Raw genomic sequence first — 22,139 nt, 5'->3', positions numbered from 1 at the left:
TCTATCGAAGGTAAGTAATTGCATATTTTATTTTATTATTTTAAATTTAAACTTTTTACTGTACAAAATTTGCGGAGTGAATGCAGATTAAATCCGGAGTGAATGCGGATTTAAATAAAATCCGTAATCACTCCAAATTCACGCCCGATTATTAACAGTTTACTATAATAAAATACAATCGTCAAAAATTCATTTAAATATACATAAATATATACAAATTCTTTATAATTATTACTAAATTCCGAGACATAATTTACTTTCATAAGTATATTTTTCATAAAGAATCATGTCCGTTGGATTTGGAATGAAACCGCCATTCTACAAAAAATTAAATTTTTATTACCAAAAATATAAATAAATTAAAAAAAAAAAATACATTACCTTTCCTCTTTGTACATATTGTTCATAAATACTGACACTAGTGTCATCAACTTTAGGCAGCTTGAAATAATCAACTTGTTTTTTATTAAAATTAACAACATCCGGAAACGTCGCTTGCTGTACCATTTTAGATTTCTGGATACTAGTTGAATGATCTTTAAACCCCGCGGCATTACGTCCAATCATAACGAACCTCTTGTACAGAACCACGTCACTGCGTCTCGGGTTTTCCAGCTCTACACCATAGACTTCTTTCATCGTAGGAAAGAGCGCCTCGAAACTGACAGAACTGACACTGACATCATTGGCATCCCTGGCAGACAAGTCGCTTCTCTGATGACGTACGACCACCAGATCATCATCCTCGTCATCAGAACTGGTATCAACACTAGAACTGGCACTCGAAGCCGTACTACTCGTGCTGCTCTGTCCAGTCATCGATGGATTTTTAATACTACCATTGCGTTTATTACCCGTCTCCTCTCTTCTTCTGCCTGGTCTTACTCTTACCGCAAAGGGACTGAAGTTTGTGGTGAAATGCGGCATGAAATCTCTTATCGAGTGGCTTATTTGGTAGGCGTACATCTCCGAAAGCGGTACCAGTTCATACGGACGGTGATAATCGGAATAAACGTCAATCATTTCTTCCTGCGTGTTGTCAACTTGGACCATTTCCCAGCAAGTTTTCTCAATGTCGTCATACGCGTACGGCAGACATCTAATCGTCTTGTTGTCCCACCACTGGGTCAGTAATTTAGCACCCCGTCGGTCATCAGTCCGCCTCAAAACCGGGGTGTGATGCAAATAATAATCAGTCAATAATTCCCACAACGGCGCGCGACCTTCTTCTGGAGTAAACAGACCCAAGAATAAATTTATCGTGTGTTGTTTCTCTTGATCACTGAATGTGTTACTGTAGTATCGACTCAGTGTCTGCATAATATCATTGCCCTGACTGGTCCAGGGTGCCGTCTTACGATAAGTTTTTATACGATGGACCAATTGTGAACCGCCGTACTGCAGTGCCAAAGTATCACCATGATCTTCATATAATTCTTCCAACATTCTTACGCAGTCAGAATCAAATTCAAGTTTCGCCGAGTCCAAGACACCTAGTGCGCATAATTGATAACCTAGTGCACATTTACCGATAGCAAATTGCGCAGTATTCGTACGATCAAGACAGTCGACGCAGTTCGTACGTATTATTCCCGTTTGTAATGTGCCGCGTTTTATAAATGACTCAGTTATTTTATCATAAACTGGTTGGCTACCAGTATTGTCATCATGACAGTTAGATTTTCTTGTTAAAGGCAACGTATTGTCGATAAATAATTTTTTCTGACTGTAATAGGGTACTTGTGATTGAAAAATACCCGTTTTTATCACAGCATTGTTGGCAATATTTGCTAACCGACTCATAACTTTGGCTTCCTTGCCTTTATTCATCCGCGCCATATCAAAACTTACATACTGGAGTTGATTTTCAGGTGATAAAAATTGATTTAAATATCTAACTGCTGATGTCAATTCTTCACTTAATGTACTCTCGTGTTTTTTCTTCTCACGTTTTTTAACTAAACTTAAAATAATAGTAGGAGTACCATAACGTTTTAGTAATTTATTAAAATGAGCACCGGCTATTTCATAAAATGGATCTGATAAATCGCAAGATATCGTTGGCTTGGGTACCATTTTACTGATATCTTGACTCCAGTTACCTGGAACTGACCCTCGCATTTGAACAAATGAAGTAAAACGTCCGCTATAAAGTGAACTTACCGCAGAATCATAAACTATTTGCTCGGTTTCAACCTCATTTGCAACATCGCCTGCTGAATTCGCGCCTCGTTTTAAAAAACGAGTTCCCGCGTATTTGTTACTGCGACGAGCAATCAGCGTTATGTAGATCGACTTGCCAAAAATACAGACATTAGACTGACCAATGAACCCGTGGGTTATGTAGAGGATCCAGTCACGATGCAAATCGCGCTCTACTGCACTTAACAAATAATTATTCCACACAAATCTGCGGTTCGGATTACTGCGCACTCCATAATCAATTATTTTTCTGCCATTGTTTTTAAATGTTGACTGTGTCCACATATTTATAAATTTATCGTCATCTTCCTCAGCTGCCTGGTTTTTATTATCGGAGTTTTCAGTTTTTTGGTGATTACCATTTAAATTATTATTATTGTTATTATTAAAAATATGTTTTGGCGGTGCTAGATTATTCTGAAGAGTATGAGTCAGATCGTAGGAGTAACTGAAGTAGAAATTACTGCTCAGATCAATGCTCTGGAACATTTTGACGTAACGTTGCTCGTCAGGATGAAAAACACGGACTGTGTCATTGGGAATGTAAATCATCGATGTGTCTTCTATTTTATAAATCGTATGGTGACCAATTACTGCAACTCTACGACGTTTTGTCACAAGAATAATGTAGTAGCCTTCTAAAAATCTTACGAAACCTAAACAATTAAATAAATTATACATTAATTTGTTTTTTTTTTTTTTTTTTTTTTAACCGAGTACATGATACACAGCCTTCATTACTAAAAAAATGTTAGTCATTTGAGTCTGTAAATTTTAATTAAAATAATTATGAATTTTTATTGGCAATTTGGGCGTCATGTACCCATGAATTAGTATTTAAATGAATACCTTATTAGTTAATTGATTAAATTAATAAATGTATGAGTTTATTAGTGGTATTAAAAAAAATATATAATGGCTTTGTATGGAATGAATAAAAAAAGTTAAGGGTATTCTTAGATACTGCCCCCACTTAACAAAAATTTTCAATGACAGCTGTCATAGCCGTATTAAAATTTTAGTAATTAATAAAAAAAAATTGAAGCATTAATTAAAAGAAGGACAATTGCAAAGGTGTAAATTTTTAAAAAAATTATTTACAGTTGTCATCAGTTAGGAGTCAAACGAAATTTGGCAAGTAAATAATTTTTTTTTAATCTACATCTCGGCAAAATTGTAAAGTTCCCTGTTTTTTAATTACTGCTTCAATTCTTTTTTAATTAATTAATTAAATTTGAATGCAGTTGTGAAAGTTTAAAAAAACTGAATATTTTAAAAAAAGGGACGGTATTGACAGAATTACCTTAAAATAATAAATGAAAGCTACAAAGCCTTACCAAGAATACCAAAAGCAGATATTAAACGAGGAAATAAATTCTTGTTCCATGTTGATTTCCATTTAAAATTTGTTTTAGTTGGCTTATGATTATTTAAATTATACTGTTGTTTTTTATCTACCATGCAACATTTTTATTTATCAACAAAAAAAATTATTTTTTATTATGAGTGTGAGCGCAGCAGACACGAGATAATTTATAAATTTTAATTACATTTCATTTATTTATCATAAAATTTTTAAAATTGATAATTGTGACCCAAGTAGCACACTTGCCTTTTGACATCTATAAAATCAGTTTTTTGACATATCAATGGCAACAAAATGTTGATAACAATCAGAAATTTATCATTGAAAAAATATCTGCTTAAAAGGCTTGACAAAAGTGACAACAAAAAATGAATTACAAATAGTTATCATCTATAATAAGTCATCTAAATAATTCTTTAATTGACATCTTTTTTAAAACAGGAAAAAAACATAAATTTTCTCCGTTTCCGGAACTAACATCCGCATGTCTTATTTATACCAAAAAAGTTGACTTTAAGACAAACTAAAATTTGTCATCCTTTTAAGACATCTAAAAGTTGTCTGTGTGTTACTTGGAATGTTACATTCACACTCATTTTTTATTTAAAATTAATTATATTATTTAAGTAGACGTTAAAAAATAAATTATCAAATTAAATTATCGGCTAGCATACAATTTAAATTAAAATATATATCTTTTGTTTACCAACGATTCCAAAAGCTGATACAATTCTTGCTACACCACTTGCTTTATTTCTCTGGCCGATTAATTTACTATTACTGTTACTATTACTACTGCGATTACCGATATCGATCATTGTGACTAGATCGGCTATTTCATCATGAGTATATTCCATTTTATCATCAACAACTACCAATTCTCTTGGCTCCATCCTGTCAATTTTTAAAACACGGAATCTTGTTAAATTATTATTCGAACCCATCAAATAAAATCTCTGTGAAAAAAATTAATCAATTAATGATTTAATTAATTAACTATAAATAAATAAATAAATAATTTATATTAATTATAATAGTAATAAACTTACAGATTTAGTTTCATAGAGCGCTATTTTTTGAATTGATAAAATCATTGGATGGAAAATAATATTTGGCTTATTGGACTCCATTCTTATAAATTTTAGGTTATTATTAATTATATATTTTTATTTATTTATTATTGGTATTGATGTTGAAAAATTATAGATATATTTTTTTATATATATGTAGGTTATTTGATTTACATGACAGTAAATTAATAAACAATTAATAGTTGATAGCAAACATATAAACACGAGAAAAAGTTGGCAGATGACAGCTGGCTGTGACTGTAAACTTTTTTAAAACTTTTACTGTTTTCTATTTTAACAGAGATGATAATAATGGTCAATTATTTTACTTACTGATGGCAATGTCTAGATCTAATTAAAATTTTTTTAATTTTTTTTAATTTTGGGTTTCATAAAAAATTCAGTGAATTTCTGGCGAATGTGAAAGTAGAAGTATCAGACATAAAAAAATTTTGAATTACAAATTAATAAATTAAACAATTAGCAAAAAAAATATTTAAAAAATGCACATACTGATTTTGAAATTTTGTAAACGTGTATTTTTTTATTTTCATCCAATTTATGTTTTATTTGTTTATTTAAAAATTTTAAAAGTTGACAATTGTCAGCTACCTTCACTCTTATAAATTTCTGTAATAAAAATTTAAATAATTAATGAAAAAATCTAGTCTTGCTTAGGAAATATTATTTGAAATTATAGTGATACTGAATGTACCAGACGTGATATAATTTATAAGTTTTTATCAACATTATTTTTAAAAAATCCTTCGTATGCATTAAAATTTGTTATGATCCTGAAGTTAGCAGACAGTTGACAATTTTTTCATTTTTTTTTTTTTAACAATTTAATTTAAAACGAAAAAAAAAAACTAATAATATGCACATGTAGAAAATTAAATAAACTACAGGTGCAATTTTTTTAAAATTTTTTTTAAATCTATTATTTAAAAAAAATCGAAAGATTATTAGACGCTGGCTAACTTCAGTATCATTACTACAATTATTTCAGGCTGATAAATCACAAAATTACTATAAGCCAGATTTATTTCATCGGATTTCCTGATATATATTAATGTAATATATAGTAAAAATGGACGCTAGCCATCTATTTCATTATTGATATATCAAATGGCTCTTCAAACCACAAAAGTACTTGGCAATTTCCCAAAAAAAAAAAAAAAAGGAAGCGTAGAAGCTTCATAGACATAAAAAAAATGCCGATTTTTTTTCCCTGCCATTTCACTCGATTTGATGTAAAAATTTCTGTTGACTAGCAAACATCAATTAGATTATTGAAATTTCTCTCCATCTCTTAACAAAAACATATAGATCATGTACTTAGCAATTAATTTTATTCAATCCATTTAATTAGAAAATTTATTTCAAGTGTCAGAATTATCGTCTGATAATTAATTATTTATAATTTTAAATTTGTCTGATGTCTGCTAATTCACTTGTAATTTTTTTTCATTTAAACAGAATAAGTATATCTATAAAAATATATTTTAAAAACTAGCAGAGTAAAATGATGTATGGATATTTTTTAAAGTAAATCAATAAAACTATAATGGTGATGATCTGTACATGCCAGAGGTTGGGACTGGGTCGTAGCACGCCAACTGGTAGTTCCTGGCACAAAAAAATTTCTTTATTTTATTCTTTAAGAATTTAAATTTAATATAGAATATTAAATCCATAAATCACCAGCAAAGGTCATCATCATCATCATCATCACATCTCTGATCACCACATCTCTTATCTCTACTCTACTCCTTTTCCAGTCAGTATATATTCACCATCCTAAATATAAAATTCATCAATACTTTTGATTCGAATCCTTTGTCATAAATTTCGTGATCCTGAACTCTGAAGAATAAAAAATTTCCGGATTTTTTTAAACAAATAAATTATAAAAATTAAAAAAAAATTAAAAATATGCACATGTAGAAAATTTAAAAAACTACAAGTGCAATTTTTTAAAAATAACATTTTTTTATATTTTGTCAGTTAAAAAAAAAATCAAATAATAATTAGCTAATTTCAGTATCATTAAATTTCTTTGAATCTTTGAAATATTTATTAACGAGTATACTTTTGCTTATTAAATATTTTGAACTACATGTTCATTTTACGCGGCATAGATCTAGGACAATTGAAATCTCGTATTGAAAGGATCGAAAGTTTGTTTTTTTAAATGAGATAAATATTAAAAATAAAATAATTCTGTTTCCTGCAGCACATCAGCAAGCAGAGGGATTTTAAAAACCGAGGGTGTAGTATTGATTAAGGGACCAAGAGGGATCGTCGTCTACGCGGACTGGTCCGTACTCCCTCTCTCATTTTCATCCTACTCTTCCTCATCGCGGTATTTCTGTGCACGCGCACATCTCGCGAAACGAGATGTACTAAACATATATAGATATAAATTTAACCATTGAACAGATTCTGGATTGTGGATGTAGCAAACCAAAGTACCAGTACAAAGTAAAGAGGGTGGTCGTCTAAACTCCTCTGCTCGTCCGGCTTCGACTCCAAGTTTGAGTTTGAGTCCGAGGGCGACCATCAAAAGACTCAGTACCCACTGCCAGTTTATGTAAATCCGCACAGTAATTATTTTTTTTATTTTATTAATTATAATTTATCTTAAAAAAAATTCAAATTTTTTTTACTTTAAATTTAAAAAAAAATTCAAGCGGTTAAACACGTGACCGGTTTTATAAAATACAATTGTGGTTAATAATAATAATTTTAAAAAAATTCAATAATTTTTTTTTGGTATTGAATTTAAAATTTTAAATAAAAGTGTGGGAAAATGTCTGCGAATTTAAAATTAAATAATGTACGTATATATTTATATATAATGAAAGTAAAGTTAGCGGACATCTGACAATTTTTTAAATTTTGAAATGATAAAATAAAATTTTTTTTCGAAAAAATTTAAAAATTGTTTTATGTCTGATACATTTACAATTATATTTTCTTTTTTATATAAAATATAAAAAAATAAATTGCACTTGTAGTCTTTTTAAATTTTCTACATGTGCGTATTTTTATTTATTTTTTTTTCTTCAAATTTAAATATAAAAAAAAAAAATTCAAAATTTTTAGTTGTCTGCTAACTTCAGGATCTTTTATATTTACAATGTATATACTTGTATAGTTTAAATTTATGTAGTAGTGCAGTGAGAGAGTAGAGAGTAAAAGAGATGTAAGATGTAAGCCGACAAGAAATACGTGAGAGTAAGTAGAGAGTAGTAAGTTTGTAAGTTGTAAGTTGTAATGCAAGAGTAAGAGCATGTTCTCGTACATCTTTGGTATTGGTATGTATATTATATATTTATATATTTATGTGTATATTTGACGTACAACATATATATTGGATGGTTGTTTGTAGTGTGTATAGGATGGGCGGCTGATGAAGAAGCAGTCACGGAGACGGAGACATGAGTTGGTAGTTGGGAGTAGTTGGGTATTGAGAGTAGTCGGGAGCTCTTTAGTTCGAGTCATATTGCTGTTAAGTCAGCATACAAGTGGTGGACAAGCGTTCATATAAGTCCGGTTGAATTCCTCCAAGCCGCGTGTACTGTGTTCGTTTATTTATTTGTTTATTTTTTGTTAATTTGAATTTGGTGGAAATTTTTTGAGCACGTGGTCGAAATTATTTTTTTTTGTTTAAGAAAAATTAATTTTGTAACTTTGTTTGTTTATTTCATTTAATTAAAATGGATAGTAAACATGTAGGTAAGAGTTTTGTTTACATTTAAGTTTTTTTGGGGGGTGATATTTTTTTTTTTAAATGATACTGAAGTTAGCGGTGAGTGTGAATGTAGCAGACATGAGACAGTTTATAAATTTTAAATAAAAAAATAAATTAATTGAAATAATGAAATTCAAATAATTGCGCCTTTGGCTTTTTTCATTTTCTACTTGCGTATTTTTAGTTTTTTTTGTAATTTGTTTAGAAAGAAAACGAGTGCGAATGTAGCTGACATCAGACAAATTTAAAAATGAGTGTGAATGTAGCAGATATTAAATTTCAAATGATTATTAAATAGAGTAAAATTTGAAAAAAATGCGCATTTAAAAAATTTAAAAATTAGTAAGTGCATTTTTTTCAAATTTGATTTTTTTAATTATTTATAATTTTAAATTTATCTGATGTCAGCTACATTCACACTCGTAAAAAATAATCGAAAATTTTTTATTGTTTGCTAACTTCAGGATCATTTATAAGTTCCGTGAACTGAATTTTTTTTTTTTTTTTTTTTTTTTTTTTGTGAAGATTCGAAGAATACGAGACATGCAAAGCTTTCATTTATTAACCGCGAAAGACATTCCCTCTTCCGTAATAAAACAAAAGCTTACAAAAGTCAAACATTATTTCCTGTCTATATTAATCTAAGTTATGAATATTTCTATATAATTTTAGGAGTTTGTCAAACTAGAAACAATGGACGGACCTTTGTAGTATAAAAGATTTAAAAAAAATGGGCGCCGAACAGCGGAAAATTTTAATTATTTATCAGTAAAAATGGGAGACAAAATCATGTCATATTAACATTTAACATAATATATAAATTGAAATACATTACATACTTCCTACAGTGTCAATAATCGAAGCTTTTACTTAATTAAATTCAAAATTCCGTACACAGAAGATTATCTTGATAGCTAAGACAAGTAAATAATAAAAGCTGTCAACTGTTTTTTTTTTTTTAAGAAATTCACTCAGCCGAAAAAATTTCAAAAATGCAAAAGGATTTTTCCTAATTCCGTATGCACATTTTCAAATATTGTTTTTTTATTCAATCATCGCTATCATGGTCTAGGAATAAAACATCAAATTATAATACTGAAGTTAGCCAACGTAATAATTTTTTAATTATTTTAGAAAAGATAAATTATAAAAAAAAAACAAATTTTCAAAAAATTACACCTGTAGTATTTTAAATTTCCTACATGTGCATATTTTTAATTTTTTTTAATTTTTGTAATTTACTTGTTAAAAAAAAATCCAAAAACTTTCAATTGTCTTTTAACTCCGAAATCATATTTAATTATGAAACTTAAAAACTTTTGAATTTTTTTTAAACAATTCAACTTAAACAAAAAACTAAAAATATGCACATGTAGAAAATTTAAAAAACTAAAGGTGCAATTTTTCAAAATATTTTTTTTTTAAATTTATCATAATTTAATTACTTGTCATTGAAAAAAAAAAAAAAAAATGAAATCAAATCCAATTTCTATAGAAATTAATATTTTACTTCTGCATAATTGTTTGTTATAATTTCTGCTATAATTAATTTCTTCACTACATTGTCATATTAGCAATTAAACATATTAACGCACGTTTATTTTTATTTCCAGATAATCTAAATATATACATTAAAATGAAGCAAAGTGCAATGAGTTTTTTTATAATAACAATACACCCAGAGATTTTATTTTAAATACATGACATGTACATATCACACTATGTACATATGTAGTGCTATGATTGCAAGTTCTTCCTGTGTTTAAATACTAGAACACTCAACTTTATTTTACTTAAACTCGCGGTCACGCTCCAAAACTGTCTTATTGCTGCTTCAATATTATATCAGTAACGGCGAATTATTTCACCGCTTAATGTATTATTTTTTTTTCTCTTTCTTTTTGTATTCTACTCATCAATATCATTAATATAATTACCTGCTATAATTAATCCTCTAATGAATTAAATTGCATAGATAATTTTATTTAACAACTAATAGATGACTTACAAAAATTAATAGATCAATTTTTTTTGGATAAAATTTTAACGTCAACTTGCGTATAAATATTAAATATATAATTTATTATGATCTTAAATGATGTAACAGTTTGATATTTATTTTTTAAATAAATTATGCACAAGTTATTGTATGTCTAGTGTATAAAATAATTAGTGTTAATTATATAGGTAATTAGAAATTGTTATTAACTTTTTATTTTTGTTTTCTTTTTTCTTTTAGTGGTTAATTAATTTAATTTTTTATTAATCATCCGAGAGTTTGTTTATTCGAAAGTAGTTGGGCTTCTTCTTATTCTTGTTCATGTTTCCTCATTCAAGTATATCAGGAAACCCGTAAACACGTCTACTTGGGCATGCGTTGCCATATAATAGATACGGTCCAGTTCTTTTTATGCATTTCAACACTAATTTTACATGCTAATAAATTTTTATTTATTTATTTTATTTTAATATTTATTTTTATTTTTAAAAAACTATATTTATTTATCGTTTTGCAAGTTGTTTATAAATTTGACTTAGTAAAATTTAAAAAAAGATATTTTAGTTACGAATTCGAACATTTTTTTAACAAATATTTAAAATTTCAGTTTCTAAAATTCAAAATAGCTGTAACTTTTTAAATATCAGTGCTAGGTAAATTTTCATAGAGTATATATTTATAAAAAAATTAATTCTCTACAAGTTCATTCCTTACAAAATTTCACGTAAAATAATTATTTAACAAGTTACAGCCATTTAAAAATATATAAATACTGAGTACTCTGATAATCTCAAAATTTTAATTAAATTTAAACTTTTAATGGCTGTAACTCTTTGAATATTAGTACTACGTAAATTTTCACTGAATACATTTTTACTAAAAATTTAATTCTCTACAAGTTCATTTCTTACAAAATTTCACTCAAAATGATTATTTACCAAGTTACAGCCGTTTGAAAGCAATCTAACAATTAAAACTAAAAAATTCTATCTTTAAACTCATTTTATTTTTGAGCTCCAAAAAAATTTGAACTCACTACGAAATCTATTTCTCTACATCTTCAAAATATTTATCTACCACACAAAAATCTTTCATACATCACTTCATAAAACCCATAACTTTTTTTTATATATACCGCTTAATAAAACAAAAATGTATAAAATTTATGCTTTGTGAACAGTATCACGCATGATTAATTTCTGGACCACCCAAAATATCTTGAATTTAAGTCCTCAAATTCATTGTTCTTAAAAAAACAATAAAAATAATTAACTCCAATAATTAATATAAAATGTATTTGTTTTGAATTTGATATGAAAGAATAACAAAAACATTCCCACGCCTAAAACACATAATATATAAATCCGTCTCTGTTTAACTATTAATATGTAGTATAAACATGCCGTAGGCGAAATAAATTCAAAGTGACATTACATAAAGAACATTCAGAATTATTTCGTGCACAAGCTATACCACGAGAAACGTGAGTGTATATACTCAATACTTTAGCACCTACATATATTTATATATATACACATATATACATATCATTTTTAAAATTCATTTATTCATATTTATATGTACACATATACTACAATCGTGTCCACTCATGTACTCATGTTATTACAATAGTTTAAGGAGAGACGTCAGACTATTTAAATTAAAAAAAAACGTCTTAATAATTATTTAAGTATTTACTTTAATTAAGTATTTATTATTATTTTTTTTTTTTGCAGAGTTAATTCGCAGACGTAATTGAAACAAGTGGAGGATTTTAGTTAATTAATTGAATAAAATAAAATAAATTTTATTAATTGTTAAAAAAAAAGATGTCATACTCAAACCGTTTTCCACCGACCCAACACACGAGATATAGAAGCAGCTGGGGACCATCTTCAGTATCAGCTTTCACACGTGCTGATGTCCCGAGAGCATCTCCCGAAGAAGAAGAATATGAATTTTATCATGAGAGAATTCATTCTGCTCAAAATCGGCAACTGATTCCACTACAAGAAGATTTGGCTGATTGGATAAATAAAGTGATAAGTAAGTAATTTTTAGTTTAATTAAAATTCATTTTTTATCTTTTTAAAATCTATATAAACTCGATGTATCTTTAATATGTATGACAGTGTCACGAAAACATAAACTAAAAATATTTTAAAAAATATAAAAGAGTTGAGTTGTAATCCAATCTAGCTCGCAGCTGGTAGACGGCTATACGTTTATACTAGACCCAATACTCGACAAACTTTATTTAATTATTGGATTATTGGTAAAAAAGTTACGGTGCTAAAAATAATTTTCCAGATAATTTTTTTTTTTTTTTTTTTTTTATTAAAACTAATTATTCGTTCTCACGCGAATTTTTTTATTCATGATTAGAAATTTAAATAACGTAATATATAATATATATTAAATAATCAACTTTCAATTGTAAACTTATATGGCTATCAAATTCTTCATTAAATAAGAGCATTTAATTGTGTAATATTTTTAAATCTTGTATTGAGTTACGAGAAATTGTTATTAGTTCAATTTTTTTTTAAATTACTCACTTGCGATAAAAAAAATTACACCCCGCGGTTGTTGAAAAATTTCTATTTTTCATTCAAATATTTTTTTTTACTGACTAGCATTCGTTTTATAAAAACTGCGTATTAATAAAAATGTACAAGCTATTAATTAAATATTTATTTTTGAATTTCAAAATGAATTTTGCAAATTCAATATTTAGTAGCCAAATATTTGTCAGTTTAACTAGAATGAAAAGGCGGTAAAATAAAACAAACACGCCCACTCTGTATAATTTATAATTTGAAAATTAATTTTAATTATTTTAATTGTCATTAATAATAAAAATTTTAATATTCAAATATTTGTTTAAGAATTTTAAAAAATTCCGCATTTAATTGCCAAATATTTTTAAGTTTGAATTGAAGAATAAAAAGGCGGTAAAATCAAACAGAAACGCCCACTATTATATATAATTTAAAACTTTAAAATTGATTTAAATTATTTCAATTATCATTAATAATAAAAATTTTAATATTCAATTAATTAAAAAAATTTTTTTTTAAATATTTAAAACAGGAGAAAGTAAAATTTCATTGACGCTAAAATTCTCATTGTTAAACCTATTAGGCAATATACTCGAGGACACCGACAATATATATAAATATATATATAGTGATTACAGTAACCGCCTTTGTCAGCATTTAAAGTTTATAGAGATCCGTTAGTATGATAGAATCTCATAAGACTAAAGACTTAACTTGAAAGACTTTATAACACGAGTGAAATATAAAACGATACAATCGACAATGAAAGAGTGAGTGAGAAAATGTAACATATATATAACAACATGAACTCTCGCTTTACTCTCATTGTACGCTTCCTGGGTCAGATACTTAATTTACATTAACTTCTATTCACTCTCGTTATACTTGTAAGTCACTTTGTGATCGTGAGAATATTCGATCTATAATCACTAATCATATCTAAAGACTCTACTCTCACAATCGTGATCTATACCATACATTAATTATTTACTTAATTACGTCTTTATTTTATTTATCATTTATACTTTTTTACAGGGAAAAATTTTCGGAGTAACCGCGAATTTTAAAAAAAATCCAGATCACTTCGAACTTTTTACAGTGAACTGTATTGATTTTTAAAAATTTATCAATACAATTTTTATGGTTTATTTTTTTGTTAATAAATAAGTATAATACATATATTTATATAAATTTTAGCTATTTATATATTTTATAAACTGAAAACATTGTTGTTACCTGAAAGTGAATTTAGCAGACAGTTAAAAGTTCGAATTTGAGTTTCAATGACTTAATATAAAAAAAAAAATAAAAATATGCACATGTAGAAAATTCAATAAACTATAGGTGCAATTTTGTCAAATATTTTTTTTTGAATAATTTATTGTTAAAAAAAAAATCCAAAAATTATTGGACGGCTAACTTCAGTATCATTGTTGTTGCACTAAGTCTGACTCACCGGATGTAACTCGGCCCACCCCGCGACTAACTTCCTTCATTACACTCGTCATGTCCCTTTTTACATCCGTACTCCTGATGTCTTACTGCGTATAGAATTGAAATGTATAGAAAAAAATAAAATAGAATATATATGAAATCTTTTAATTTATCAATGAGGAAAAAAAAAACGCAAATCCTTGTAGGGCGTAATTATTTAAATTTAAACAAAATGTTAATTTGCCTGATAATTGTTCATGGTTGATTTGATAGTTTATTTAGAGTGTAATGATATGTGAAATATAAATGTAATCAAGTGTGCAAGATGTGGCCTTGAAAACAAAAGTTGGCATGTAGGTCAACAAGTTATTATTTCATTTATATATTATTGCATTTGTTTATTTACTTTTTTAATTTACTGTTGATGGAGATAAAAAAAAGCTGTCTTGGCTTATAAGTACCTTTATTATATATTCACTGATGACTTCTTATTAAGATTCCTGTGATTTATGTGACATTAAATACGGCAATCGTAATTGTTAAATATACAAACTTTAACGTCCTACATCCTACATCCTTTTTTATTATTATTATTATTATTATTGTTATTTTTTTTTTCCATCCACGCGCATACTCTGAAATCTTATAAGAGTTTATCGATTCTCGATGTCTGCTCATAATTCTTTTACTACTTATCCATTTAAAGTATTTTTAAATATCTATTTTTTTTTTAATTTTCTATTTATAAAATTTAAATGAAATGAAAATTTTTTGTAATTTTGAAATTGAAATTTAAAAAAAATTCAAGTCTTTTCATTTTTTGTACAGTGGAAGTTTTAAAAAAATTATTAAAATTTGAATTTTAGATAAATTTTAGTCGCAATAAATAAAGTCAATTAGCTTCGAAAACTAATTAATAAAATATTTACAGATGTGGATTATATAACCGGGGATAATTTCTTCGATACTCTAGACAATGGAGTAGTGGTATGTAAATTAGCCCGAGTTATTCAGGAAAAAGCTCGTGCCGCAATTGACGCCGGATTAGCTAAAGGAGTGAGTTTAACTATTGTGTTGATAATTAGTGTAATTGCATAATTACCAAAGTCTTAATGTGGCATCGTTATTTATTTTCAGACAGTACCAGTAATACGCGGCCGTTGTTGGGAAAATGCAGCCAGGCGTAGTTTTTTTTCACGCGACAATATGGAAAATTTTATCCAATTTTGCCGACGTTTAGGCGTACACGAAAATTTGTTATTTGAAAGCGATGATCTTGGTACTGATAATTATTTTAAATAATAATTATAATAATTTTGAATGATGAATTAATAAATTAATTATTTTTTTTTATATTTCAGTACTTCATGGACAACCACGTAATGTTGTGTTATGTTTATTAGAAGTAGCCCGATTAGCTTCTAAATATTCTTTAGAACCACCAGGACTGGTACAATTGGAACGTGAAATTGCTGAACAAGAACGTGAATTACATTGCATGTCAGATAGTGGTATATCTCATAGTAGTTTAGTTTCATGGCAGTTTCAACCCCCGTCTCCAATTTCTTCACCTATACCACCTAAAGAAAAAATAAAACACAGCTGGTAATTATTTTCAAATTCTCTTTTTTTCCCGCTATGAAAGTTAACAATTTTTGCTTAAGTCAGAAAATTATTCATTTTTTTTATCACTGAAATTTCCCGGTCTAATAATTTTTGAATTTTTTTTAAAAACAGTAAATCATAATTTTTTCGGTACTCTCTAAAATATATAAGGGTATATAAAATATAACAGCCTGAGTAGTTATCGACTGAATGAACTTGTTGACGCGCTGCGAGTGCTTTTAAAAGAATAATAATAAGGGTGTGTATGTATAATAATAACGCGTACAATGTGTAATGCAAGAAAGAACATGACTTTATACAGAGTAGACTATAAAGTATTAAAAGTAGGAGTGGTGTTGACAATAACGAGTTGCAATCTTCTTATTTATATTTTATACTTATAAATATAGTAATGACAACAATAATGAGCGCGACTATTCAGCCGGAAATATGGGCAATTTATTAATAACATTTATTAGGTTTAATAAAACACTAAATTACTTGTGAGTATGAATGAAATTTTAAATTTATTGCTACTATTTTTTTAGTTCGGCGTCTGAAATAACTACGGCGGCACTATGGCTGAATCCAACACCTCCGACGACACCACTCGAGCCACCGACGGAAATGCGTCGTTCAGTGAGTGATAATGGACCGACTGGCAGTGACGGAGTACCGAGTGACACCACGGAGGATGATTGGTCGCGCGGTAGTGCTGAAGATCCGGACGAACTTCCGTCACCAGTTAGTTCACCATCTCCGGCAGAACCTCCGGAACATGTTGGACCAATCACTGAACTCGATAGAAAAGTAATGACAACAATTTATTTTTTTATTTTAAATTGACGTAATATTTGAATTCTTGATAAAATTTTCCGAAAAATGAATACCCACATCGCTATGTTTTGAATTTATATTTTTTTTTTCCATTTTTTTTTTTTTTTTCAAAATTGATTTTTTAAAATTTTATTTGAACATATCGATGTGGGTATTCATTTTACTTGCAATTACACTCTCTACACGGAAATCGAAGAAAAAAATAAATTTTCAAAAATAAAAAAATTTTTAACCCTTATTTTTTAGCTTCTCAAATATATTGATGTGGGTACTCAAACTCCAGGGAATTTAACCACAAATTCATCTGTACTAACAGTTTCTTCTTCTTCTTCTTTTCCAACTTGAACAGAAACAATTTAAACTTTAATTAACTGAATAACTAAATACTTGTATTTTAAAGGTACGAAGAGCAGCTGAAGCTATTCATAGACTTTGCCAGTGTTCAAATGAAAAGTGTTCAAAATTAAAAGTACGAAAAGTCGGCGAGGGTCGCTATCACATCGCCGGTCGCAATGTCTTCATTAGGGTGAGCTTTTTTTTAATTAAAATAACCATGTGAAAACAAGGGTCATTTTTTTTTAGACAATGCCATTGTTAATGATCACTCAGCATATATTATTCTTATTTTTCATCATTACCTTAATTATTATCATTATTATTATCATCATCTTTTTATTTTTAGCTTCTTAAGGGCCGGCACATGATGGTAAGAGTTGGCGGTGGGTGGGATACACTGGAGCACTTTTTATCAAGACATGACCCGTGTCAGGTGAGGGTCCTCAGCCGCGAAAGCACACCGCCTCCTCACACAACCGCAAAGCACACAAATTTTCTCCACATACGTGCTAAATATCGCAGTTCACCCGCAGAATCTATTTCTCGACGTTAATTGCACAGTGCCTACCACTTAATTATTTATATTAATTTAATATATACCATTTATTATATATACATCTTCATTATATATACCTGGCTTTATATAATGTAAGAAATCATCATCATATTAATTAATTAATCAATCAATTAATTAATTAACTACTCAATTATCATGTGCGCACGTCCAAATTAATGTAGTCCACTTTGCCTACTACTTTATACATTTATAATAATATTAATATATATTTATACATTTGTATATTTATATATTACATGATATTTAATATTTATATTTATAAATATTTTTCCAGTCAGGTTTAAAAATTTTATAAAAAAAACAAATAGGTATAGAAAAAAAAGTTTTCTACGAGAGCAATATTTTTTTTTGTAATGTTGAAAATCAATTAATAATAATTATTAATTAGTAATAAATGAAGGTGTCTTGATATTTGCTCAATCAGAATTTTTTTTTATAAATAAAATATTAAATGTGATAGTAATTTTTTTTAAAATTAAAAAAAAAATATTCGATGTTTGAATATTTATAAATTACGAAGCAATTGTAGTAATTATTAATGATTAATTACATTAGCACTTGGTAATAAATAGGGCCGGGATTTTTGCTTTGATTTGAAACTAACAATTTATAACTGATGGTGTCGAATTTTGGACACTGCAGCGGAAATATTGGTCGTATAAACAAATTTTTGAAATACAAGTTGTTCAAATTTTAACTTTTTAAAAATAATGTCTCTTATAATTTTTCTTTAGGACTGATGAGCAAGCTGTAGTTCTAAAATTAAGATTTTGATAATTGATAAAAATTTGAATCATTCATTATGAATCTTAATTTTGGAATTACGGTGAAAATATTGACCGTATAAAAAAAATTTTCAAACAAAAGTTGTAGGAAATGTAATTTTCTAGAAAAAATGTTTCTTATGATTTTTTTATATGACTAATATTTTCCCCGTAATTTTAAACTTAACATTTTTTAAATTGACAAAAATTTGAATCATTCATTATGAATCTTAATTTAGGGATTACGGTGAAAATATTGGTTGTATGAAAAAATCATAAGGGACGTTTTTTCTAGAAAATTAAATTTCCTACAACTTTTGTTTAAAAAATTTTTTTCTAAGACCAATATTTCCGCCGTCATATTAAATATTTGAACCATTAATTTCAAAAGTAAGGCAAAAATCTTGTCATAAGTAATAAATATATATAAATAAAAAAGGCACTTAATATACTAAAATTTTCGCTTAATTGCGATTTATTTCCACACAAATAAATTCAATCAGTACAATATTTAAATATATTTATATATAAATATATTAATTGCTTACATTTAGCTTGATAATTGTTAATCCAATTTATCTTTTGTACTTTTATAAAAAAAAATAGTTACAAGTAGAGTTTAGAAATAAAATTAATATTTATTAATAGTAATTTTAAATATCTAATTTATGTAGTTGTATATAATTAATAAAAATTTTTCAGAAATGCAGGATTAAAGTGTTTAAGGAAATACCAAAGCTAAGAATTTCTAAAAAAGTTATGTCTGCACGTTGAGGCTAATAATTATTACGTCAAAATAATTGTAATTATTTTAATCATTAACAATTTACTATTCGTATAATCGTTTATTGATAATGATAATTAATATACTTGTATTAATTATATTAAAATCATTAATACTTAGAAAATTTCGCCATTAATAATTTAATTAATTATTTTTTTTCTAATGTTGATAGTTTATTATTTATAAATATTAATGTATAATACATTACAATTTACACGAGACAAGTTTATTAAAATATTTATTATATTATTTTTTTTGTTGATTAATAAAAATTGTCATAAAAAAATTCATTTTATTTATTTAAATAAAACATGTGTTTATTTATTATTTACTCGTTAAATAAAGAGAGCGATAAATAGTTGTAAATTTATAATAAAAAAATTAAGTGTAAAATAATAAGTAATAGGTAAAAAATAATTATTGTTATGGAATGATAATTACTTTTAAATAAATCATTTTATTTTTTTTTGCTTTTACCCAGAGTTAGTGTATGGTGTGACTGTTGATTGATTTGAATTTTACGGCGATTGAACTCCGAGATATCATCCTCGAGTTTTTTGCGGCTTTCTTCTAATTTTTTTTTCTCGTCCATGTGATCTTTTTTCAATTTATCGAACTTATTGTGCAGCTAAAATATATAAATATTATTTATTTTTTTTAATTGTTTGGGAGTAAAATTCACTACAAAGGGGAATTTATTTTAAATTCAAACTCCGGATCGAAGTGAATGCGAATTCAAATAGAATCCAGACTCCGAAATCATAAAATAAATAAATTATTACCTCTTTCTCCGCGTCTTTTAACTCAGACTCCTTTTCCTTGACACGAGCGACAAACATCTGACGCATTTCATCTTCTTTCTGTTGCAATTCCTGCAAATGTGCTGTTCTCATTGACTCACATGTTTGTTGGAAGCTTATTGGTTTATTTTCATGATCAACGTCACTGAATCCCATCTACAAAAAAATAAATTCAGTAATTAATGATGAATAATTAAAAATTACCGGAAAATAATTTATAAATTTTACTTGTTCTAAACGTTTTTTGCGGTAGAGTTCATAATGACGGCAGTGAGTTTTCTCACGCATGTCTTCCATATTTGTACGAATTAACATTTCACGTAATTTAACAAAATCACAGTGTGATTCATTCTCAACTTGTACGGTACCCCATGGATACTGACGTGATCGCATCATTTTATTTCCAACGCGTACGAATTCCGTGCTACCGACAACAGCAAACGGCAGCAGTCCGTTCATTGATGAGTTTACTGCAGTTACACTCTCGTCATCAGTTGGAAATTGATAAATATGTACTCCGTTATTTTGTAACTCAGACATTATTTTGCTCTGTAATTTATTTTTATCAAAAATTAATATTTAATTTTATTCATTATTTTTTATATTTATTAATAATTTAAAATTTTTCTGATGTCTGCTACATTGACACTCGTAATTTTAAAATAATTTGTAAATAAATGCATAAAAAAATACCTTAAATTTTTGTAACTCAGTCTTAGAAATAGTATCAGCTTTAGCAATTATTGGAATAATATTAACTTTGGTATCAAGTTTTTTCATGCATACTAAATCAATTGATTTAAGTCTGAAAGATAATAAAATAAATTTAATTGTAACTCAGGTGTAGTCACCTCGACTGCAGTTGATTAAATAATTAAATTTACCCATGGCCAGTTGGACAGATGAAATAAAGACAAACATGAATACGACTGTCGTGATAAGTCGACAGTGAACGTTTTATTTTCAACTCTTCTTGGAGATAAGCTTCAAACTGTGCGTCAATGTAATCAACGACAGCTTTAAAACTGTCTTCCTTATTAATTTGATCTCCATACCCAACAGTATCCACTAATGTCAGCTTAAGTCTGACATTACCTTCTTGCAGCTCATAAGTATTTGATTTTAATTTAACTGCTGGTAAATTGTGAGGACTTGGGTTCGATTCAAAATTTGTGTTGAACAATGAGTCCATTAATGTGGACTTTCCCAATCCCGTTTCACCTATTATATAATTTTATAAATTATTTTAAGTAATAAATATATAAATTACATATTTATAAAAATATAATACATACCAATACATAATATGTTGAATAAAAAACCATTTTGTACAGATTTATTGACAAGTTGATCAGGTAAACTATCAAATCCAACATGATCTGATAACTTTAGATTACGTATTGATGTTTCCATCTATTCAAAAATTTATAAAACATTTAATTAATTAATCAAACAATTATAAATATCAATTAAATTATTATTGGTAACTATTTAAATTATTTAAATAAATAATTATTTTAATTTTTAATAAAAACCAACGCCCATTAGTTAAATCTTCATTGATTTTATTCAACACAACATATATGTTAACTAATAACTTTAAATAAAGTTGTAGTTGTAGTTAGTGAATATTTAAAATAATTACTGTTTAGTTAATTAGTGATTTTTAATAAATAAATAATTAATACACTTACTTTCATACGTTCGATGTCGATGGCCGCCATTTTTACTTTATGACTATACTATATATAGACAGAAATACTCTAAATATATAAATATATAAATATATATCTGCATATATTAATGTGCAATGCACAGCAGAAGTAACAGTTTAATCAGTTATAAATGAATATTAATTAGTTTAATCATACATTTAATTTAAATAAAATTATAAACTCGACATTTTAAGAAATTTAAATTTTCCGCGCAATTTTAAATATCAGAATTAAGATTTAAATTATTAGTAATTGTCTGATTAATAATAAATTTGAAAATTTCATCCGGAGTAATCACATAAATATATACATATTTCAAATATATATAAAAG

The 22,139-nt window shown here is 27.2% G+C and overlaps 3 protein-coding genes across 4 annotated transcripts; 1 reads left to right on the top strand and 2 right to left on the bottom strand.

The window, feature by feature from the left end:
- Nucleotides 1-21: 21 nt before the first annotated feature.
- LOC103569970 (polyphosphoinositide phosphatase) lies at nt 22-5,215 on the bottom strand. Its single transcript, XM_008547545.2, has 6 exons — nt 5,152-5,215; nt 4,972-5,049; nt 4,618-4,903; nt 4,275-4,524; nt 382-2,858; nt 22-318 (listed from the first exon to the last, which is right to left on the bottom strand). The coding sequence occupies exons 3-6, from the start codon at nt 4,696-4,698 to the stop codon at nt 235-237; spliced, it is 2,892 nt and encodes a 963-aa protein (XP_008545767.1). The 5' UTR covers nt 4,699-4,903; nt 4,972-5,049; nt 5,152-5,215; the 3' UTR covers nt 22-234.
- Nucleotides 5,216-7,889: 2,674 nt separating this feature from the next.
- LOC103569971 (growth arrest-specific protein 2) lies at nt 7,890-19,495 on the top strand. 2 transcript variants are annotated; one of them, XM_053742240.1, is made up of 10 exons: nt 7,890-7,958; nt 8,033-8,379; nt 12,131-12,440; nt 15,321-15,445; nt 15,527-15,668; nt 15,751-15,994; nt 16,543-16,804; nt 17,078-17,137; nt 17,232-17,357; nt 17,514-19,495. In XM_053742240.1, exons 3-10 carry the CDS (start codon nt 12,224-12,226, stop codon nt 17,718-17,720), a joined length of 1,383 nt encoding a protein of 460 aa, XP_053598215.1. In that variant the 5' UTR covers nt 7,890-7,958; nt 8,033-8,379; nt 12,131-12,223; the 3' UTR covers nt 17,721-19,495. The 2 variants fall into 2 exon arrangements, with proteins under 2 accessions (XP_053598215.1, XP_053598216.1); XM_053742241.1 differs by lacking the exon at nt 17,078-17,137.
- A 77-nt stretch (nt 19,496-19,572) lies between these two features.
- LOC103569972 (septin-2) lies at nt 19,573-21,877 on the bottom strand. The gene is made up of 7 exons (XM_008547549.3): nt 21,787-21,877; nt 21,388-21,505; nt 20,977-21,313; nt 20,786-20,897; nt 20,321-20,641; nt 20,075-20,248; nt 19,573-19,920 (listed from the first exon to the last, which is right to left on the bottom strand). Exons 1-7 carry the CDS (start codon nt 21,814-21,816, stop codon nt 19,750-19,752), a joined length of 1,263 nt encoding a protein of 420 aa, XP_008545771.1. The 5' UTR covers nt 21,817-21,877; the 3' UTR covers nt 19,573-19,749.
- Between the last annotated feature and the right edge of the window lie 262 nt (nt 21,878-22,139).

Source organism: Microplitis demolitor, chromosome 10 (genome assembly GCF_026212275.2).
Source record: "Microplitis demolitor isolate Queensland-Clemson2020A chromosome 10, iyMicDemo2.1a, whole genome shotgun sequence".
Taxonomy (NCBI): Eukaryota; Metazoa; Arthropoda; class Insecta; order Hymenoptera; family Braconidae; genus Microplitis; species Microplitis demolitor.
The sequence above is the reverse complement of the archived record's forward strand: the minus strand, read 5'-3'. Positions and strand labels throughout refer to the sequence as shown.